At 36.3% G+C, this 19,036-nt stretch overlaps 13 protein-coding genes across 13 annotated transcripts; 5 read left to right on the top strand and 8 right to left on the bottom strand.

The window, feature by feature from the left end:
* Window positions 1–321: 321 nt before the first annotated feature.
* Window positions 322–2,108, top strand: C9374_004603 (uncharacterized protein; the record flags this gene model as incomplete). Its single annotated transcript, XM_044694261.1, has 2 exons — window positions 322–1,571; window positions 1,628–2,108. The coding sequence occupies 2 exons, from the start codon at window positions 322–324 to the stop codon at window positions 2,106–2,108; spliced, it is 1,731 nt and encodes a 576-aa protein (XP_044548945.1).
* A 23-nt stretch (window positions 2,109–2,131) lies between these two features.
* Window positions 2,132–3,084, bottom strand: C9374_004602 (uncharacterized protein; the record flags this gene model as incomplete). The annotated part of the gene is made up of 2 exons (XM_044694260.1): window positions 2,132–2,843; window positions 2,903–3,084. The coding sequence occupies 2 exons, from the start codon at window positions 3,082–3,084 to the stop codon at window positions 2,132–2,134; spliced, it is 894 nt and encodes a 297-aa protein (XP_044548944.1).
* Window positions 3,085–3,360: 276 nt separating this feature from the next.
* C9374_004601 (uncharacterized protein) lies at window positions 3,361–4,365 on the bottom strand (the record flags this gene model as incomplete). The annotated part of the gene is made up of 1 exon (XM_044694259.1): window positions 3,361–4,365. The coding sequence occupies one exon, from the start codon at window positions 4,363–4,365 to the stop codon at window positions 3,361–3,363; it is 1,005 nt and encodes a 334-aa protein (XP_044548943.1).
* Window positions 4,366–5,274: 909 nt separating this feature from the next.
* C9374_004600 (uncharacterized protein) lies at window positions 5,275–6,030 on the top strand (the record flags this gene model as incomplete). Its single annotated transcript, XM_044694258.1, has 1 exon — window positions 5,275–6,030. One exon carries the CDS (start codon window positions 5,275–5,277, stop codon window positions 6,028–6,030), a length of 756 nt encoding a protein of 251 aa, XP_044548942.1.
* Window positions 6,031–6,032: 2 nt separating this feature from the next.
* On the bottom strand, window positions 6,033–7,805 carry C9374_004599 (uncharacterized protein; the record flags this gene model as incomplete). Its single annotated transcript, XM_044694255.1, has 1 exon — window positions 6,033–7,805. One exon carries the CDS (start codon window positions 7,803–7,805, stop codon window positions 6,033–6,035), a length of 1,773 nt encoding a protein of 590 aa, XP_044548941.1.
* Window positions 7,806–7,908: 103 nt separating this feature from the next.
* C9374_004598 (uncharacterized protein) lies at window positions 7,909–9,120 on the bottom strand (the record flags this gene model as incomplete). Its single annotated transcript, XM_044694254.1, has 1 exon — window positions 7,909–9,120. The coding sequence occupies one exon, from the start codon at window positions 9,118–9,120 to the stop codon at window positions 7,909–7,911; it is 1,212 nt and encodes a 403-aa protein (XP_044548940.1).
* A 108-nt stretch (window positions 9,121–9,228) lies between these two features.
* On the top strand, window positions 9,229–10,512 carry C9374_004597 (uncharacterized protein; the record flags this gene model as incomplete). The annotated part of the gene is made up of 2 exons (XM_044694253.1): window positions 9,229–9,392; window positions 9,603–10,512. 2 exons carry the CDS (start codon window positions 9,229–9,231, stop codon window positions 10,510–10,512), a joined length of 1,074 nt encoding a protein of 357 aa, XP_044548939.1.
* Window positions 10,513–10,823: 311 nt separating this feature from the next.
* On the top strand, window positions 10,824–12,961 carry C9374_004596 (uncharacterized protein; the record flags this gene model as incomplete). The annotated part of the gene is made up of 2 exons (XM_044694252.1): window positions 10,824–12,252; window positions 12,306–12,961. The coding sequence occupies 2 exons, from the start codon at window positions 10,824–10,826 to the stop codon at window positions 12,959–12,961; spliced, it is 2,085 nt and encodes a 694-aa protein (XP_044548938.1).
* Window positions 12,962–12,992: 31 nt separating this feature from the next.
* C9374_004595 (uncharacterized protein) lies at window positions 12,993–13,631 on the bottom strand (the record flags this gene model as incomplete). Its single annotated transcript, XM_044694251.1, has 1 exon — window positions 12,993–13,631. One exon carries the CDS (start codon window positions 13,629–13,631, stop codon window positions 12,993–12,995), a length of 639 nt encoding a protein of 212 aa, XP_044548937.1.
* Window positions 13,632–13,862: 231 nt separating this feature from the next.
* Window positions 13,863–14,510, bottom strand: C9374_004594 (uncharacterized protein; the record flags this gene model as incomplete). Its single annotated transcript, XM_044694250.1, has 1 exon — window positions 13,863–14,510. The coding sequence occupies one exon, from the start codon at window positions 14,508–14,510 to the stop codon at window positions 13,863–13,865; it is 648 nt and encodes a 215-aa protein (XP_044548936.1).
* Window positions 14,511–14,712: 202 nt separating this feature from the next.
* On the bottom strand, window positions 14,713–16,233 carry C9374_004593 (uncharacterized protein; the record flags this gene model as incomplete). The annotated part of the gene is made up of 3 exons (XM_044694249.1): window positions 14,713–15,179; window positions 15,242–16,126; window positions 16,191–16,233. The coding sequence occupies 3 exons, from the start codon at window positions 16,231–16,233 to the stop codon at window positions 14,713–14,715; spliced, it is 1,395 nt and encodes a 464-aa protein (XP_044548935.1).
* A 29-nt stretch (window positions 16,234–16,262) lies between these two features.
* Window positions 16,263–17,395, bottom strand: C9374_004592 (uncharacterized protein; the record flags this gene model as incomplete). Its single annotated transcript, XM_044694248.1, has 2 exons — window positions 16,263–16,518; window positions 16,590–17,395. The coding sequence occupies 2 exons, from the start codon at window positions 17,393–17,395 to the stop codon at window positions 16,263–16,265; spliced, it is 1,062 nt and encodes a 353-aa protein (XP_044548934.1).
* A 194-nt stretch (window positions 17,396–17,589) lies between these two features.
* Window positions 17,590–18,924, top strand: C9374_004591 (uncharacterized protein; the record flags this gene model as incomplete). Its single annotated transcript, XM_044694247.1, has 1 exon — window positions 17,590–18,924. The coding sequence occupies one exon, from the start codon at window positions 17,590–17,592 to the stop codon at window positions 18,922–18,924; it is 1,335 nt and encodes a 444-aa protein (XP_044548933.1).
* Between the last annotated feature and the right edge of the window lie 112 nt (window positions 18,925–19,036).

Below are 19,036 nucleotides of genomic sequence, written 5' to 3'. Positions count from 1 at the left end.
AAAGGAACAAAAATTCATTAATATTCAAAAGAATTCAACGATGTTGTTGTTATTCCATCAACCACATAATAAATCCAATATCAGATTATTAGAGTTTGTTGTTGGTTGCCTAGCTCAATGGCAATTTCAACAGCCTTTGATGAGAGATGTTTTTGTATCCAAATTTTTTATGGTATGCCATTTTGTCATCTGTCCCACAGCAACTGAATCAAGCACGAGCGAATTTTTTTGCATCTCCCGTGAATACACGATTGTAAAAATCTCATGACTTGGCGTTAGGTCATAAATTACACTGTTACAACGGCATTGACGTGAAAAAAAATGCTCAATACTAACCCAATCCATCAATCTCATCCCCAACAAAATTCAACTGATCAAGAAACTAATGTTCCTACGCCATTTATTCTCGGAAATGTTTCAATGGATCGAGTGAGCGATGTTCCCGAAGATGTTTTAATTCTCATATTTTCCTATCTTGATTGGAAGGATATTATTTTGAATATTGCATTGGTGAATACTACTTTTTATAATTGTCATAGAAATGATATAATTTGGAAGAAATTTATTAAATATCCACATCATATGCTGGAAGAAAATGATGACAAGTCTTATTTAGAAATCCCATCCATTGCAAAGAGTATCATCCGACGAAGAGTAAAAGAACGCACTGGTTCTACAAGTTTATTGGAAATATTTAAATATGAATATTTGGTTCTTTACAAGGGGTGGTATAATTTTAGAGGATACAGGAGTATTGATTCTAGAGAAGACCTTAGTATTCGATCAAAATCATTTGACTGTGATTTTATGACCAATTATATGGACACAATTAAGCTGCTTGACGAAGACTCTGAAATTACGAACCCCAATTTTGGTTACAATAATTTCACATTCCAGAGATCCACGGTGAATCCTAACATTTTACACATGGCTACTTGCTCTCATGTTGTAAAGTTTTATAATATCCACTTGAATAGCGATGCAATATTCGGAGACAATGCTGATATAGTTTCGAACATTGAATATGTACATGAATGGAAAGAAACTTACGAACAGAGAGGTCTTCTTTGGTTTATTGAAACACAACATCATCGAATTCCACATCTTGCACTCACTGGAGGAACATCTGAAAATATTTTTTATACTAATTATTATCCTGAAAATAGTGCAGAAGAGGCTATTAAAAATTCAGGATGTATTCCTCACAAGCATAGAAATGGAATATGGAATGTGAAAATCATCAATGACAAACACTTTGTGACAGCAGGTGCAGATGGAATTGCAAAAGTATTTGATATCAATACTCAATCAGAAGTTCAAACCATTTTATGCGACAAGAATGGAACCTCAACACATAGAAGCGCCATTTATGACATTGACTGCAATCCAATTGCAAAAGTTGTGGACATTTTCATGACTGCGTCTGCAGACAAATACGTGAAAATATTTGACACCAGATCGTCATCTCTCATTGGATCTGTTTATACAGATTCTTATCTATACGAGATTAATGCTCAATGTTTCGATCCTTCTTCAGGACAGTACACTATTTTAACAGGAACAGATCGAGGGTAGGTTTTAGTTTACATTGTTTCAAAGAATTGTTTACTCTCTTGAAAAACTTCAGTTTTGTGCAGCTGATCGATTTCAGAAAGGTTTCATTGTCATCCCCTGCGAATGAAGGCAAAGCAGATCCTTCTGTTATTTATGACATGGATCTTTTCCGATTGGGTGCCATTCGAGGATTGTTGTGGGATGGCCAAAAGATTGTATGTGGTTCCAAGTTGGGTATTGTAGTCATGACTACTGACAGTAAGGCACAGGCAATGACTAGTGATGCTTTGTCACAAGCTCCTAACATTGACGACTTTATTAAGCCAGAGGTTATGACTGGAAATAATAGCACTCCTTGCCCATGGAGGGTAGTCAATTTTATGCCGTACAGTGGTATCATGAGTTTAGAGATGGATGATGAAATTCTAGCTGGAGTTTCTTCCAATGGAGATGTATGGATTGGTCACTGTCCTCAAACTCACGTTCCTTTTAGCCGAAGAAGCAATTTTTCCAACAACAAAAAATTCACCCTTACGGAATGCCTTGTACAATAAAGCATGACCACATGAGTGAAGCATTATCTCTTGTCTACTCGTGATATTTGAATTTGAATTGAAGGACAGACCCAAATTCCACACGAGCATTGACTGCCACTCCATTTGTACGCTCCAACTCTGTGGCCGCATTGAGGGCAATCCAATCTTCCTTCATCTCCAACCATGGTACCCATCCATTCCATCTTATCTCGTGCGTACAAAGACGTACAAGATTTAGATGATTTGGAAATTCCTTTTTTTAAGTCTTTTCTCAGTTTTTTGTATTCAAAATCCTTATTTCCTCTCTTTTCAGTTGGCTCGTGTTCAATTAAATCTTCTTGTTTAAATAGCACATGTCTACAAATTTGACACAAATATTGATAATTAATATCAGCCTTCTTTTCCATGACATAGAATCTTAATTGTTCTACAAAAATTGGAGACAACCAATCATGAGTACTCTCTTCCAAATGTTCAGGTCTCAATCGTGAATGAATAAATTCAATACTTTGATCCACGGTGAGTCGTTTTTCTTCAATCAAATAAACAGCCAATGCAACTACACTCGGACTCATGTTCAAATCATAATCCGAGCGTAGTAATATTCCGAATGGTTGTCCTTCTTTCTTATATTTAAAGGCTTCCACAAAGAATTTCTTACATCCACCAAAGAATTCATCAATGGTGTCTTGGCTGGTGTGCGCTACTAGACATTCATAGGAAAGAATGGTATGTTTTACAATATCATCACTGCTTGCTGTTGTTGTTGTTGGTAGTAATGAAGTATTCTTGTGCAACACCAAACTCAAGACATGAGTGATGCATGCTTTTTAATTAATTCCCGATAGCTTTCAATGCTCTCCTCAAAATTGGAAGATTGTTGGTCCTCTTTGATATTATCATCTTGTGGCTTTTGGCTTGTTGACGGTAAAGCCATAAAAATACTATTGGTCACTTGTTGAATTGTTGGCGAGGGATGAATATTGTGATTCATTTTTTTTGAAATGGTTACCTTTTTTTTTGTAAATCTTCAAATTGAAGGTAAATAAGAACGCTGAAGTGGTGTATTACTGAAATATTAAGACTCTCTGATTGTAACTGTCTACAATAATCAACTCTCCTGACATTTCGTTGATACACACTCCTGTGTGATAATAGAATTCATTAATGTTAAAAACTGTAAATGATTTTCGAAGAGAACCAAATGCCTTGATAAAATTGCCATCCTTATCACATACTTGCATCATACCATTCAAATAATCACAAATAATTATATTGCCATTCTTCTTATCAATCCATAGACCTGTTGGATAGCTAAATTTTTCAATATCGCAGAATCTCCCAATCCTTTAGATAAACTTTTTGTAACAATCCATTCTTCACCAATCTCACGTATGAAATAAATCATGTTAGCTTCCATATCGCTCACTATAAACTCGTTATTTTGGCCATCGTGTCGCATGTCAATGCCACATGGAGCAAGAAATTTGACCAATTGTTGTGTTGAAGAATCTAAGGAATTTCTAATACACGGAATTTGTGAAATTTCTCTCAAACCCACGCCATCCCAAGCTCTCAATACTTTAATTTTCCCATGCCCAGAATCGCAGAAATAAACTAAATTTCCATCATCACTATTTGAATCATACTTGATGACTAGAGCCTGAGCTCTATTATTTTTTTCCTGTTTTACTGTTCCAGTCTTCCACAAAAACTTGCCTGTTGCTCCCTTTTTTTCCTTACTAGTCAGGGATGTTTGTAATAGCATTGCTAAATCATACTTGTATACACAATAGTCACCACAGGTCATGATGATTGCTTCGGAGCCATCCTCGTCGTATTCCACTTCGATGTCTATATACCATGGTGGTGAGTGTGTTCGGATGGTTTGCTTGTACAATTTTGTTCTCAAATCAAAGGCTTGAATTCGAAGATTATTGGGATCCGTAACGAGCAACACATTATGCAAGTATGATATCTTGGCATCTATTGGACTTGAGAGTTTGGAATTGGACGAGCCTTCCACTCCAGACGTTCCTAAAGTCGCTACGTAAGCAAAGTCCAAAGAGAAAGGCTTTGGTGCAATCAATTTTTGAAGCTTGTCTTTGAGCATGGATGTACAGAATGCAAATTGTTCATCGTTAACGCCCGAAGTCAAAATAGCATCATCATGAAGTGATTTTTCCTCTATTTTTCTCTTTTTGTAAGAACTCGTGTTTTGAGCCGATTGAACAGAATCAAGAACCATCACAACTGGAGAGTCATCTTCAGCCATTTTTTCCTGTGAACGCAGGAGATCAACTGGGATATTGGTTGGAAAGCAGAGCGAGTGACTGTAACATAACAACTTGTTAAGTTTGTGACGAAAACCATCGAATGAAAAAATTTTATAATTTGTTTATCTTTGTCTTATGTAAAGCAAAGTGGCGCAGGGGGAGCGCGGTGGGCTCATAACCCACAGGTCCTAGGATCGAAACCTAGCTTTGCTATAAACTTTTTTTCACGACTTTTAGAAAAACAGACCTGTTTTGTTGTTTCAAATGGATCATATTGTCTTGTAGTTCTAGATTCATGTCATAACAACTCAAACTGCCTCGTGCCAATTCTCACAAGAAAAATGAAACAAGAGATCTCAACACGCAAAAAGAAATCTCGGTCCTTGATCGATACCCTGTTTTCCTCTCGGCAACAACATCACGAATCAGAAACAGTGCTCTGCAATTTCTCTAATATCAACTCTACTACAGCGGAAAATGATGTTGCTGTCTCATCCATTCACATGCATGTTCCGTTTTTTCTTCAATCTTTGCAATCCGAAGGCAATATTCATCATCCTTTGATCATTGCAAATTCTCATTCCGAAATTTTTGAAAATTATTCCTGATGAAGTGTGGCAATATGGCATTTTCCAATTCTTGGAACCCATGTCGATAATCAAAATGTCAAGAGTGAGCAAAAAGTTTCAAAATTGTGTCTCTAATTTAGATGATATTCAATTTTGGAAGAGAATTCAATTGACCTATTGTAAAAAGTATATTGTGAAATGTTGCAAAAATCAGCACGATAAGAATGTAATGAAACTGTATTATGAAAATGAAATTGACAAGGTATTAAAGGTCACAAGAAAATAGAGACAACCTTTAAACATTTTGTGATTAATATTTACAAGAATTATTTAGCAGAAATGAGAAATGGATTTAAAAGAATTTATCTTGCAATGATTAATGAAAAGGAATTTCACAAATTGAAAATTCCCAAAAATGGAGAAGTGGTCTCTCCCAGATTATTTATTCTTTTTATGGAGTCAGAAAAAGCAATTGCCAATGCCATTCTATGTACTTATCAGGACAAGTCATTTCCCTATGAGTATATTCCATCTGTATTTTATAACTATGATCAAGGCAATGTTCCATTCGAATACGAAGATCCTCTTCATGAAGGTACAAAGAGTATTGCGTTAGTGAAACATCTCACTCTATCTGTATTGTACAGCCAGAGTTTTGAGTACGAAACATTAATTAGAAATTGCTTCATTAATGTCACTGATTGTCATGTTGGACTCTTTAACAAACTCTCTAGAAAATCTTGGGAAATGATGAAATCTGTGCTAATTTCAAACTTTGGAAATTCACAACAACACATTCTTCTCATGGCAGTAAACTGGACCATATTGGCCCATGTACCAGGAATGAATAGTTTGAAAGAAAAAGTCAATGAATGTTGCACTGATTACATTCCTCACTCTGAAATTGAAGCATATTGTTCGGAACATGACATTTCAACATTTGTAGACTTTAAACCTCAAATTGAACAAGATTTGGTTGATATTGTTGAAATCATTGTGAAATTGCTCTTATTGAGAGTTCAACATTATAATTTATTTGGGAAAGAGAATTTGCATAGATTTAGCATATTTCATGTCAACAAAACGAGAAAGTAAAGTTAATCTTCCAACACAGATTTAACCTTATTATCTGTTTCTTTCACTAGTCCTTTCTTAATATTATTGAGTTCGTTGAAAATAAATTGAAAAACAGGATCACCTAATCTCACAAAGGTATAGAGATGAGTAAATGAAATAAATTCATCTAGACAATCTCTTTTTGCTGCTATCATCGATTTAAAATATGCTGCAACAACTTCCTTTGTAAAGGTGAACTCTTCGGTTCTGGCTCTTCTCATTAACAGATTTGCATCGACAAAGTTTCCAGTCTTTTCATAAATGTTAAACATGAGAACTAAAGTTTCAGCGTTGAGCCTCTCAATGTGATGATAAATCGCGTCTACCTTGTCTAACCGTCCTTCCCTCAGGCAATATTTCAACAAGTAATTTTGAATTTCAACAACTTCTGTTAAATTGCTCATGTGAACAAGATTGGTAGCCATTTCAAAAATGTCAAAATATTTTGCATCAAGCTCTGGAATGCCAAATTTGATCTTGTTAGAGAAAATGTGTAAATCTTGATCTAAATATTCCAAGAGCAATCTAATAAACGTTTGATTTAAATTTCCAGATTGTAAAATCTTACAAAAAAGAAATGGCAACAAATCATCATAGTTCAATATCTTCATAGCGTTCACAATGCTTTTGAAAACCATTGGATGCTCATAGAAGAATAGTGTGTCAACGTTTTTAGTGTCTTCTAAAAGTGTGGAAAGATTTTTCACTAAATTGGTTGGTAGTGTGTCTACATCAAGAGAAAAGGCATATGCATACATATTTCTGGAATACTTATTCCAAACGTCAGGTGTAAACAATCCTTCACCAAAAGTGTCCTTGACAAGAGTTAGAAATGGATAGATTAGTTTAGAAGTCCTGTTATAATAGAGATTAGAGCAAATACTGCTATACATTTTCAGAGTAGGAGTAACGTCGCTGTGATAAAGTCGTTCTAGTACCGGCTTGATATCCTCGTACATGGTTTCTTTTTCCATAAATTGAAATATTGCTTCGAATAGACTTTTAGTAAACAAACTAGTTGGTCTTTGAGCTAACACGTCTCTGTATATAGATACTCCCAAATTATACAATTGAGTTCTATTTTCTGAGCAAATGTCGTATAATTGCCGAACATAAATTTCATTTTCTAGTCCCTTTAAAGCTGTTTGAAGAGCACCTTTGATTTGCTTGATGTGTTTGTATTGTTTTTCAATTATTGATACTGCTTTTCCTAAAATTGATAATTTAAATAGGAATATATGAGTTTGAGAAACAATTGATTTCGAATGTTCGTCATTCATGTTTTTCAATCGATTCAAAATCTCCTTGCTGACATGAAATGATTTACTCATTAAATCCGAAGTGACTATTTGTTGGTTCTTTTCTGCTTCTGTTAGTGTATTTGCAAAAACATTCATTACAGCACCAGAGTGTTCAGCCAAAAGATTTGAATAATTTTGATGATGAATATATTCAAATAATGTATGGACGTCCAAAGAGGATATGTCCACAATATTGCTAGCAGGAGGAGGAGGCAACGTTGATTTCGGAATATTGCAATGCTTGATGTTCATTGAAAACGGGTGCAATTGTTGGAATTTCTCTTCTCGGACGCTAAATATTCCATTCATCATCCGATGACTCCAATAGTTACTTCCAAATGCTACAACAGATTCATAGTGGATAAAGGCAGCAGTAGTCGTAGCACCTTTCCCAACATGAGAATTCAGGAGAAGGCGAGAAAGACCTGCGATCGACGAGCCTTTGTTCAACATTATTTTTTGTTATTATTGATAAGAGACAATTGTTCAATATTAAATTCTTGAAAAAAACATGTTCACAGTACAATAATTATTACACAATGATTCAAGCCTTGTATTATAATTGTTTCTTGACAGAGATGATATCATGAATGGAAACTGTCTTGACACAACCCGTATAACTCATGATTGATGTTTTTCGATTGGAAGTATTCACTTGAATTTCCTCAATTGCAAAATACTTGTGTTGTAATGAAGATTTCTCTTCAAACATTTTCGAAATACGTCCCATCAAGATCATTTTGGAACCATTCGTCATATGAACTGTTTGATTGGTTTGTAATGATGAAGGAGCAATGATGCAAGATGTCCCTTGTTGAGAATTTGATCTTAATTCCAAAGTACAAACATTTCCAACTGAGAGCATGACCACTCCATGATTATAATTCTCTCCAATCACACATGACGTGTAATAATTGTAGAGTGAGGTTGAAGGTGTTTTGAAATCTTTCATGGTCCATGAAAAGGTCAAATGAGTAGAATCTGGAATGGATACTTGTGGTCGAAGGAGAGTTGTACCATTCGTATTGGAATGAGACGTCAATGATGATGACATTGGATGATCATTCTTTACAGAGTTGTTGTTATTATTGCTGTTGCTGAATAATTGACTTGTGTAACAATCTTGATCAATCGTATTCACATGAGGATCATCTTTCACATAAAAACCACATCGTTCTTTCAATTCTTTAGCATCTCTTACAACGAATACTCTTCCAGTAATGGTATGAAGAAATATTTCACCTTCTAAATTAGTCATAAATCGTCTTGCTGAGTTTTCCTTAATGGATAAAGAATCACTTCCAATCACACCCATTTCTGACTTGACTTGTGGTTGAGTATGGAGCATTTGTACTTTACACTTTTTGATATTTGGGAATAAAGTACATGTATAAATACTTGAAATTCGACCTTCGTGAATGCTTGCTGGCTCATTTGGATTGCCAACAATGGAAAATTGAATAAAATCTCCAACCCAAAACATTTGTTCTCTCAATATTTGGCCATTTTGTGATTTATGAGTTCGTCTGAATCCTTTATAGTACTTGTTACCCTCTTTTTCAGAAATGAGTGAATAGAGAGTGTCTTCGAAGGTGGTAGTATCTGCCAAAGACGATATCGTCGAGGATGGAGCTGCGGTCGAAGTCGATGTAGAGTTTCCGAAAACATGATTCGAGACGGAATTTGTTGGTGTTGCATCGAAATCGAAAGATGATAACCCATTCGAACCTAAATTATGATTGCTCGCAGCAAAATCTAACGATGTCATGTTGAGTTTTTTTTGATTTTTTTAAACAAGTCGTTAAACGAGCGGGAGGTTTGACTCACTGTCCAAACTTTTAAATTCAATTTAAATTTCTCACAATTTGTTTAAAAAATGTTCAAGAAGACTTGTGTGTCGGGTGTTGCTTCTTTGAAGAGCAATCGATTGGTTTCATCATCATCATCAACAATGAGATCATTCCATCAATCCTATTCATTGAATCAACATAGAGAAAAGTTGAAAGTTGGTTTTATTGGATTAGGACAAATGGGTGCAAGGTATGTCCCTATTCCAAGGTGCAATATGAATCATCAAAATCATCATTTATTTATCGGCTTGAATGATTTCTTGTTGATCTCATGATACAATTGAAAATGAATTTCTAAATTTTCATTCTGATGTATTATTGCCATGATGATCATCATCATCATGGTTTAAAACTCTTTGAAAATGATTGAATTTCTAAATTTCACGAACAACAACAACAGAATGGCTCCAAACCTTCTCAAACCAGATGTAAATGCATTTGATGTCTATGCCTATGATGTTATGGATTCCAATGTTGACTTGACATTGAAAAAACAACCAAATATCAAAGCCTGCAAATCTATTGACCAAATCATGCAACAAAACCCTGATTGTGTGATCACCATGCTTCCAACACCAAAAATTGTTACTGAAGTGTACAATGAAGTGATTTCACTCAAAGAAAAGTATGGTGTTACCAAGGCCGACCATTCCAACATCCGAACTGTTTGCATTGACAGCAGCACTGTAGATCCAAAGACAGTCCAAGATATTCAACATTTGATGGAACAACAGAAATTAAACATTAGTATTATGGATGCACCTGTGAGTGGCGGTGTCAATGGTGCTGAGAATGCTACTCTTACTTTCATGGTAGGAACTGATAATAAGACTGATTTTGAATTTGCAAAGACTTTACTTTCCAAGATGGGTAAATCCATTGTTTTGTGTGGTGACAAAGTTGGAATGGGACAAGTTGCCAAATTATGTAACAACTTGGTTTTGGCTATTTCCATGGCTGGAGTGAGTGAAGCTTTAGTATTAGGAACACAATTGGGAATGGATCCAAAAGTTTTGAGTCAAATCTTTGGAACTTCTACTGCTCAATGTTGGTCAGTCACTTCCTATAATCCTTATCCTGGTGTAATGGAGAATGTTCCAAGCAGTAGAAATTATGAAGGCGGATTTGCTGTCAATTTAATGTTGAAAGATCTTGGATTAGTGAATGGAGCTGCAAAGAATATTGGATATGATTTGGCCATGGGACAAATGGTTGAGCAATTGTACAAGCAAGCTTCCACCAATGGGTTAGGACAAAAAGATTTTGGAGCTATCCTTAAATATTTCAAAGATCAATTAGAGACCAAGTAAATGATCTCGAGTGTGAAACACGTTTTCTCTATTATTAGAGTTGAATAGAAACATCGTGATCGTGTGTTTCATTTCTCTTAACAATATCACCTTTCTGGAAAGACAAATCCTATGACATTCAACAGAAGAATATACTGTCGTAATGTTGTTGCAAACATTTATATTCTTCACCATTTTCGTTCTTTACTAGATTTCATTTAATACAAGTCAAAGCCACATGTGCAAACAATAGCCGTGTTGGCGAATGAAAAAGAGTTGACCAAACCCAATCGACTCTTGTTCAATTCAACACACCACAAGCCAACAAAAAAATGCTCTCTCAACTCTTTTTCATTCCAACACGTAAGAAGGAAGTCTTGCTGCGTATTACAATCCTCGCAGCCATCTACGTGTTGGCTTTCTGTGTTAGGCTTTTTTCAGTCTTCAGATATGAGAGTGTCATTCACGAATTTGATCCATATTTCAATTTCCGTTCCGCTAAATACTTGGTAGATTACGGATGGTATGATTTCTACAATTGGTTTGATGATTTTTCTTGGTATCCTATTGGACGTGTTGTAGGAGGTACAGTGTATCCAGGAATCCAAATTACAGCAGCTTTCATGTATTGGATTTTGAGAGCCATCAACTTTACCGTGGATTTGAGAAACGTTTGTGTTCTCACCTCTCCTTTCTTTGCTTCCAACACGGCCATGATTACATATGCCTTTACAAATGAAATTGCTGGTCCGAGCGCAGCCTTGACCTCTTCGATTTTGATTGCCATCGTTCCCGGATACATTTCTCGTTCCGTTGCTGGATCATTTGATAACGAAGGTGTAGCTATTTTCGCATTGATTTGCACTTTTTATTTGTTTGTTAAGAGTGTAAGAACTGGATCTCTATTCTGGAGTGCAATTGCTTGCTTGTCCTATTTCTACATGGTCAACGCTTGGGGAGGTTACGTTTTCATCATTAACTTGATTCCAGTCTACGTTTTGGTATTGCTTGTCACTGGTAGATTCTCTCATCGATTGTATGTGGCTTACAGCTCGTTCTATATTTTAGGTACACTCTTGTCTATGCAAGTGAGATTTGTCAATTTCCAAGCTGTTCAAACAAGCGAACATTTAGGTGCAATGGGTGTGTTTGCTTTACTTCAACTTGTGAACTTTGTGAATTGGATTAGATCTTTACTTGATGCAAAAATGTTCCAAAGATTGTTTAGATTTGTTGTCTCAACATTTACATTAACTGCTGTTGTTGCCATTCTGATTGGAAGCGCCACAGGATATATTGCTCCATGGACTGGTAGATTTTATGCCATGTTAGATCCAACCTATGCTAAGAAGCACATTCCAATTATTGCCTCTGTATCAGAACATCAACCTACCACTTGGGCAAGCTTCTTCTTTGACTTGCACATTTTGGCACTTCTATTCCCTGTTGGATTATACTTTTGTTTCCGTGACTTGACAGATGCCTCAATCTTTATTATTTTATATGGCATGTTTAGTGTATACTTTGCTGGTGTCATGGTTCGTTTGATTCTTGTTCTTGCTCCTGCTGCCTGTGTTTTATCTGGAATTGGTATTTCTAAAACTCTCAAAACTTATATCCGTGCTCTTAAAGCTAAACCTTCAAAAACAGAATCAACAAGTTCACCTAGCGAACAAAAGAAGAAACCACAAGCTTCAAGTTCCACTGAAAAGACTCAGAGTCAACTTCCACGAGAGATTGCCTTGTTATGCTTATTTCCATGTTATTCCTTTTGGTATTCTATGTCGTTCACTGTGTTTGGGTAACTTCTGAAGCTTACTCATCTCCCTCTATTGTGTTAGCTGCTCGTGGTGCTGGAGGAAGAAGAATCATCTTCGATGATTTTAGAGAAGCTTATTACTGGTTGAGTGAAAACACTAAACCTGATGCCAAGGTGATGTCATGGTGGGACTATGGTTATCAATTAACTGCAATGGCAAATAGAACTGTATTAGTAGACAATAATACCTGGAATAATACACACATTGCAACAGTTGGCAGAGCAATGGCCTCTAATGAAGCAAAAGCCTACAAGATTATGAGAGCTTTGGATGTTGACTATGTGTTGGTTATTTTCGGAGGAGTGACAGGTTATGCATCAGACGATATTAACAAATTCTTGTGGATGGTCCGTATTGGTGGAAGTGTTTATCCTGAAATTAAGGAACCAGATTATTTGTCGCCACGAGGAGAATACAGAATTGATGCAGGAGGAAGTCAAACAATGCTCAATTCATTAATGTATAAATTGAGTTACTACAAGTTTGGAGAAATGATGACTGAATATCAAAGACCAACTGGATATGACAGAGTACGTGGTGTAGAAATTGGTAACAAAAACTTTGAATTAGAACACTTGGAGGAAGCATTCTCTTCTGAACATTTCATCGTTAGAATTTTCAAGGTCAAGAAGGAAACCAACAGAGCTTGAAGATATTGAAATATTACTAAAATAATTTAAGTTACAAAATGTCTTGGCTGTTCACAATTTTAACATGATTGTTACGAAGTTCATCCAGAGCTTTTTCTACAGACTCTGAAGACAATCCTCGGCTGGCATCTTGAATGAGGAATGTCTCATAGCCCAACTGAATCGAATCCAATGCAGTAAATTTCACACAAACGTCTAAAGCAATTCCTCCAATGTAAGTTTGAGTAATATTATTTTTCTTCAAAATGTCATCGAGAGATGTTTTGTTCTTTTTGGCATTATCAAAAAATCCGCTGTAGGAGTCTATTAAAGAATTACAACCTTTTTGCACAATTTCGTCACTGTTTGACACAATCAAATCAGGATGAAATTGAGCCCCATTGGTTCCCTGAACACAGTGATCTGGCCACATAGTTTGTGTTATTCCATCATCCAATATTTTCGAAGAAAACGCCTCCATGTTATGAGTCGATGCAAAGCTGATATGTTTTTGGGGATGAAAATCTTGTGTCAACACAATCAAATCCCAGTGTACTTGATCTCTCAACCTGTTAAAAACCGGTACCACTTCATCAGCATGTTTTACTGATAGACTGCCTCCTTCGCAAAAATCGTTCTGCACATCGACAATGATGAGGGCTCTTCTTTTATCGGAAAGTGATTGAGACATTTTTTAATTTCTGGAATTTCTCTGAGAAATGACGTTATTTTTAGATGGCACATGTTCACTCAGACTTTGGGCTGCCCTTGACGACATCCCACTTAACTCAGAGAGGTACAAGAAGGAACCGATCTTGTTGAAGTTTATATTTATTGAGGCAGTGACTTCCAACGTCATCCACGTAGACCTTTCAGTCTTGAAACATGGAGCATTGGTGGTGGGAGGGTCAAGATATCAAGTTTATGGATAAATCTTTTGTGGCTTACCCATAGTTGGCTTAATAGTTACTGAACCAACGTTTTGCCAGTTCTTCTTCAACAATGAAACGAAGAAGTTCATTGCAATTGTAACGTTTTGTTGAATTTCATCTTCGCTCATCTTGACGTTACCAATAGCAGATGCCAAGTTAATTTCCTTCTTCAATTGGAACTTGACAGTCTTCTTCAATTCCTCAATCTTGGATGGGATATCATCGTTTTGAGCCAAGACGAGAGGGAACTTACCGGCCTTGGACAAACCAGGACCCAACAATCTTGGAATTCTCTTAATCAATGAGTCAGAAGCCAAGAAAGCATCATAAGAGTCAGCCAACTTCTTGACAATCTTCTTGTTCTTGTTGGTGTTCTTCAAATCATCGACTGTTCTGAATGGGATTCCGAGTTCCTTTGCCTTTTCACAGTGATTGTGGTCTCCCAAGATGCAGACCTTCAAATTTTCCTTGACATAGTTTGGCAACTTCAAAGAACCGTTGAAACGCTTATCCTTGGATGGATCATAGTTCTTCAATTTGATTTGGAGATCAACGGTTTGGGTGAACTTTCTTTTGTCCTTCTCACTCAATACCTTGACAACGGATTCCCTAAGCTCGTCACTTGAAAGCTTACTCATGGTGAATGTTCTGTATGGGTAACACGATTTTGTTGAAGTAAAAATGAAGCAAGAGGCGAAGTAGGCTACTTACAATTAGTGTATTTTTTTCAACAAATTTTTTCAAAAAATGGTCAACTCAATTCGAGAGTTTACAATGAAGCACAGAAAGAGCTACATACGAAATTCAGAGTTGAACAAAGTGTGCTTGTCAGTTTCACGTTTATCTGTTTGGAATTTCAGGAAGATAATTTCCAAGGCTGTACTTGCTGTTGACAGAATTCTTTTCGAGATAAACCTTAAATACGTCTTCGTATTGGTTGAAGGGACACAGGCAGCAATTATCACTTCCTCTTAATGGTTCGTCGTCAGCAGAAGCTTTTGACGATTCTTTTCTCAGCCAAAAAGCTCTATCAAATGATTTCAATAAAATTTCGTCACTCTTTCCCTCGTCCACGTCAAAATAGCTAGGTAGAGCATCTTTGATAGTATTATAAAACGTGTCTAACTCGGCATGTGTCTTGAACGTTACAGATTGTACATTTTTAAATAGCGGTTTTAGCTTGTCAGTCAAGTCAATGGTCATGTCACAAACGCCATATTTTTTGAGTCTTTCAATGTAGTTCTTAGCTGCTCCTTTTAGTTTGCTTTCAAAATCAATACCAATTTTCTCCAAAACAGCCTGAGTAACTGTTATGAGTTAAAATCATAGAGTAAATTGTCATCAAATAGACAACATTTGAGATACATACAGTGTTGACAATTTGCCTTTCGATTTTCATACATCACTGATCCATTCCATCTACAACATTCTTTTGCAATAACATCCAAGCAACGATGAATATCAGATTCCTTAGTAATAATAACAAGATCAAAAGCAAAAACAGCCTTTGATGAAGAGTTCTTTCTGACAATAGCCAGAGAATTGTCGTTCCATTCGACATACCAATTTCCTACAATAAGGGCAGTGTGAAACATTCCAAATTGTGAATCTCCAGTGAAGTTGAAAGTATGTCCAATACGTCTTAACGCTCTCATATGAGTCGATTGATCCAACTCAGTGAGAACAAACTTGATTCGGAGTCCAGTTTTGGTACGTTTGTTTGTTGCTCCCATTCCACCAAAGCCAATATCTTGATCCATTTCAGTTGCCGGATTGAAGAATTTGTACTTAAATCGATCATGAAGAACACAATTTTGAGCAATTGTTTGAATTTTCTTCGAGTCAACACCTTCTACTTTTTTCAACTTCTCAACACAAAACGCAACGTATTTCTTCTCTTCATCAGTGAGTTTGTTATCGGGAAATTTTGGAATAGCGCTTCTATGAGAGATAGTTGATCGATGGTACGAAGCAACATCTTCAGATACGTTTTCTGTTAAATCTCGGTTTAATTGATCGTCAGCAAAGGTGAGAGTGTCGTAATTTCGTGATGTATTATCGTATGAATCATCACCAGATGTAGTTGCTTCACCATTGTTGGATCGCGCTCCAGAATGTTCATTGGATGCCGTTGATTTAAATGTTTCAGTGTTATGACTAGAGAAGACAGATTTGCCGTTATTACTATTGTTCTGAGTTGTATTGTTATTTTGTGCTGCGGCATCATCATCTTGGTCATCTCCCAAATTGTGAGCTGGCAAAAGAAAATTCGGAATCAAATGATGATCGTTGTTGTCCACCAAACCAAGAATACATACATTGATCGCTTACGCTGCTGAACAGTTTGCGTATGAATGACATTTTTTTATTTGCCAGCGAAAGATGACTCGTTACTCAGTTTCTACCAGTGGTTTGCAAATTTCGTTTGTGACTCGCTGAATTTCTTCTAATGTAAATCCATGCAGAAGCTTCTTTCTTTCTCTGCTGTTTGCTTCTCTTTGTGAGAGAGAACGTCGGTGTTGAGACAGCATTTGTTTCACGTGATTGCTGCTTCTTCTTGTTTGTTCATCGTAGGTTTCTTCTGAAATTTCGTCCTCCACTTTTTCAAAATTGTCCAAATTTGCTTCAGGCATGTTCTTTGAAATACTGTTAGAGAAAATTTAAAAAGGGGATTAACACTTACAATTAAAGTCTGCCATTCATCAACAACTCTAGACCTGAACGAGGCGTTTAACTTACAGCAAGGAGATGCAGTCTGTGGTGCTTTGGTTTTTGATTCATTCTTTGGTGGAGTCCTGTCAACAATGTTATCCCCAATTTGTGAATTTATCACAGCCTTGCTTTCACAACATTCTTCAAAAAATATTATGTTATCTTCTTTACCATCTTTCTGCTCATCAATTTGTTGGCTGTTGAAACCAACATCAAGAACCTGTTCACTCTTTGCCCCGTTATAGGATGGTTTGATCTGAAGATGTTGCAATGATTCGGAAACGGACTCAGACGAAGAAACATGTCCTGACACTGGTACTAAAATCTCTTTCATTTTTAAGGATATTTGAGGCACGCTATATTCTTTGATCAGGTTCCTATTATATATCGGAGAAGCATTCTCAATGATTTGTTTGTTGTGTACGAAAAATTCATTGCTTGTTGAAGAGAATGGATGAGGAACCTTACTTGTTGTTGGTCGAATATGTACATCATAAGAAGGAAATGGCGATTCCTCCTTTGCAGAAACAGCATCTCCCACCTTGGAGTTTTGTATAATTTGATGAACTACTTGCGAGGAATTAATAGGCTTGTGAGAGCTCATACGCTTGGAAACGCCTTCCGCTATTTTTGCAGTTTTAACCTCCCTCATCAATAACGAGGCTGGGGATGTATAGCTCACTCCCGTAACGCTGGATACTATCTTAGTCCCCTTTCTCTCGTATCCAGATCGTGATGTTTTGTAGAGCTGTGATCCCTTAGTCGATGACGGGGTTGAAATTGTGGATCGAGGAGAATGCTTTGGATTCATCTGAAAATATTTTTTTCATTGCTCTCCAACAACCATGAAACCGCTACAACGGGATGGAATTTCTCATCGAAAGGCTTGCTGTTTCAAAACACTTGGGTTTTCAAACCATCACCACTGTATTGTAACTCTCAATTCTAGTGACATTACAGCAATGACGTCAGTGCTGAAGCTTCCGAAATTCAGCTTGAAAAAAAATGAGCACAACCTCCGAGAGTTCTCTTGCTCATGATGATCATCTCAACGAGCAGACCAATTCGGACGATCAAATAATCACAAATTCCAACTCAAACACTCAACAAGCAAAGAGTGAAATATCTAGTCCTTCTTCATCAACAAGCGATCGGGTCAACAAAAACGAAAGGGCTTCCGAAGCAAAAAATCAAGGAATGATTGTACCTTGTGAATTTGTAGTATATGCCACACTGTTTTTTGGATTGGATTTCAGTCGAGTCATTGTTGGTGGTGGAGGAGGACATGGAATTCCAAACAAAATTATGGTAATGAAATTCAACTACGAAGAGAATAGTGATAAGGCATTAACAGTAGAGTGTGACCATTGCACTGAAGGTGAAGTTGTGTGGAATTTAAAATTTGAGATGGTGAACAATACTCCATTCGTTGTGTTTACCTCTCTAGATAAATTACATTTACTGAAATACGATTTTAAAGAAAAGAATTTCACAGCATTGGACTCGAAACCATTATTTAGCAGCAGTGAGGAGTTAGGAAAGAAAATTTGTGATATTAACTCTAATGGTTTTGTTGTAGCTAATGATGACAACAATACTCTACATGTATTTCACATCGAGAACGATCAGTTAGAATGTATCTTTGAAATGAAAAATGTGACTAAAAAGAATATGAGTGATTTAACATTAGCCAACGATGAAAACAACACTCTTGGAATTGTTTCAGAGGATAAAGCTATAAGAATTCTAAGAATGAACAAGGACAGGCATTATGAAGAGGTTTTCTCAAGTAACATTCCCAATATTACACAATATCCCAAGCAGGACGTGAAACATTGCTTGTTTCCAAAGAATAATAACCCAAATGAGCTACTTTTCTACACATTGCATACCTCTAGATCAAGTCCAACCTTTGTGTCGAATTTTAAAATTGAGAATGGAATTGTCACACTAAAATCAACAAGAGAGTTCATGAAAAGACCTGCAACTGCTTTTTCTGTACTGATTGGAGATGATGGCAAGGAATACATTTCATTTGGAGTGGATGGAGGAATTCAATTGTACAAGGAAGGAAAGCATATTGGAAAAAAGCTGAATATTCACAGTGAAGCCATTACTTGCATTGACATTTGCAAAGATCCTTATCAAAAACAAAAGGACACAAGCCTCAAAAAGAAAAAACAACATGTTCACGTGTGTAGTGGATCCATTGACCGCTCAATTTCTGTGCAACATCTGAATGCCAACAAAAAGATTTCAACCTCCATTTTGACGTACCTTCTCTACATTTTGGCTCTTGTTGTGCTGATTCTGGCAGTTATTTACATTAAACTCAAATGATTTTGGTTACATTTTTAAGAAAATTGTTAAACAATCGAGGTGATGAAACTTTATTGAACTGGAACAGTATTAATTCTGAATAGCTTAATGGCTTTTGCGTCCACCCAAGGAA

The sequence above is a fragment of the Naegleria lovaniensis genome (assembly GCF_003324165.1).
Source record: "Naegleria lovaniensis strain ATCC 30569 chromosome Unknown tig021, whole genome shotgun sequence".
Lineage (NCBI taxonomy): Eukaryota > Heterolobosea > Eutetramitea > Acrasida > Naegleriidae > Naegleria > Naegleria lovaniensis.
The sequence above is the reverse complement of the archived record's forward strand: the minus strand, read 5'-3'. Positions and strand labels throughout refer to the sequence as shown.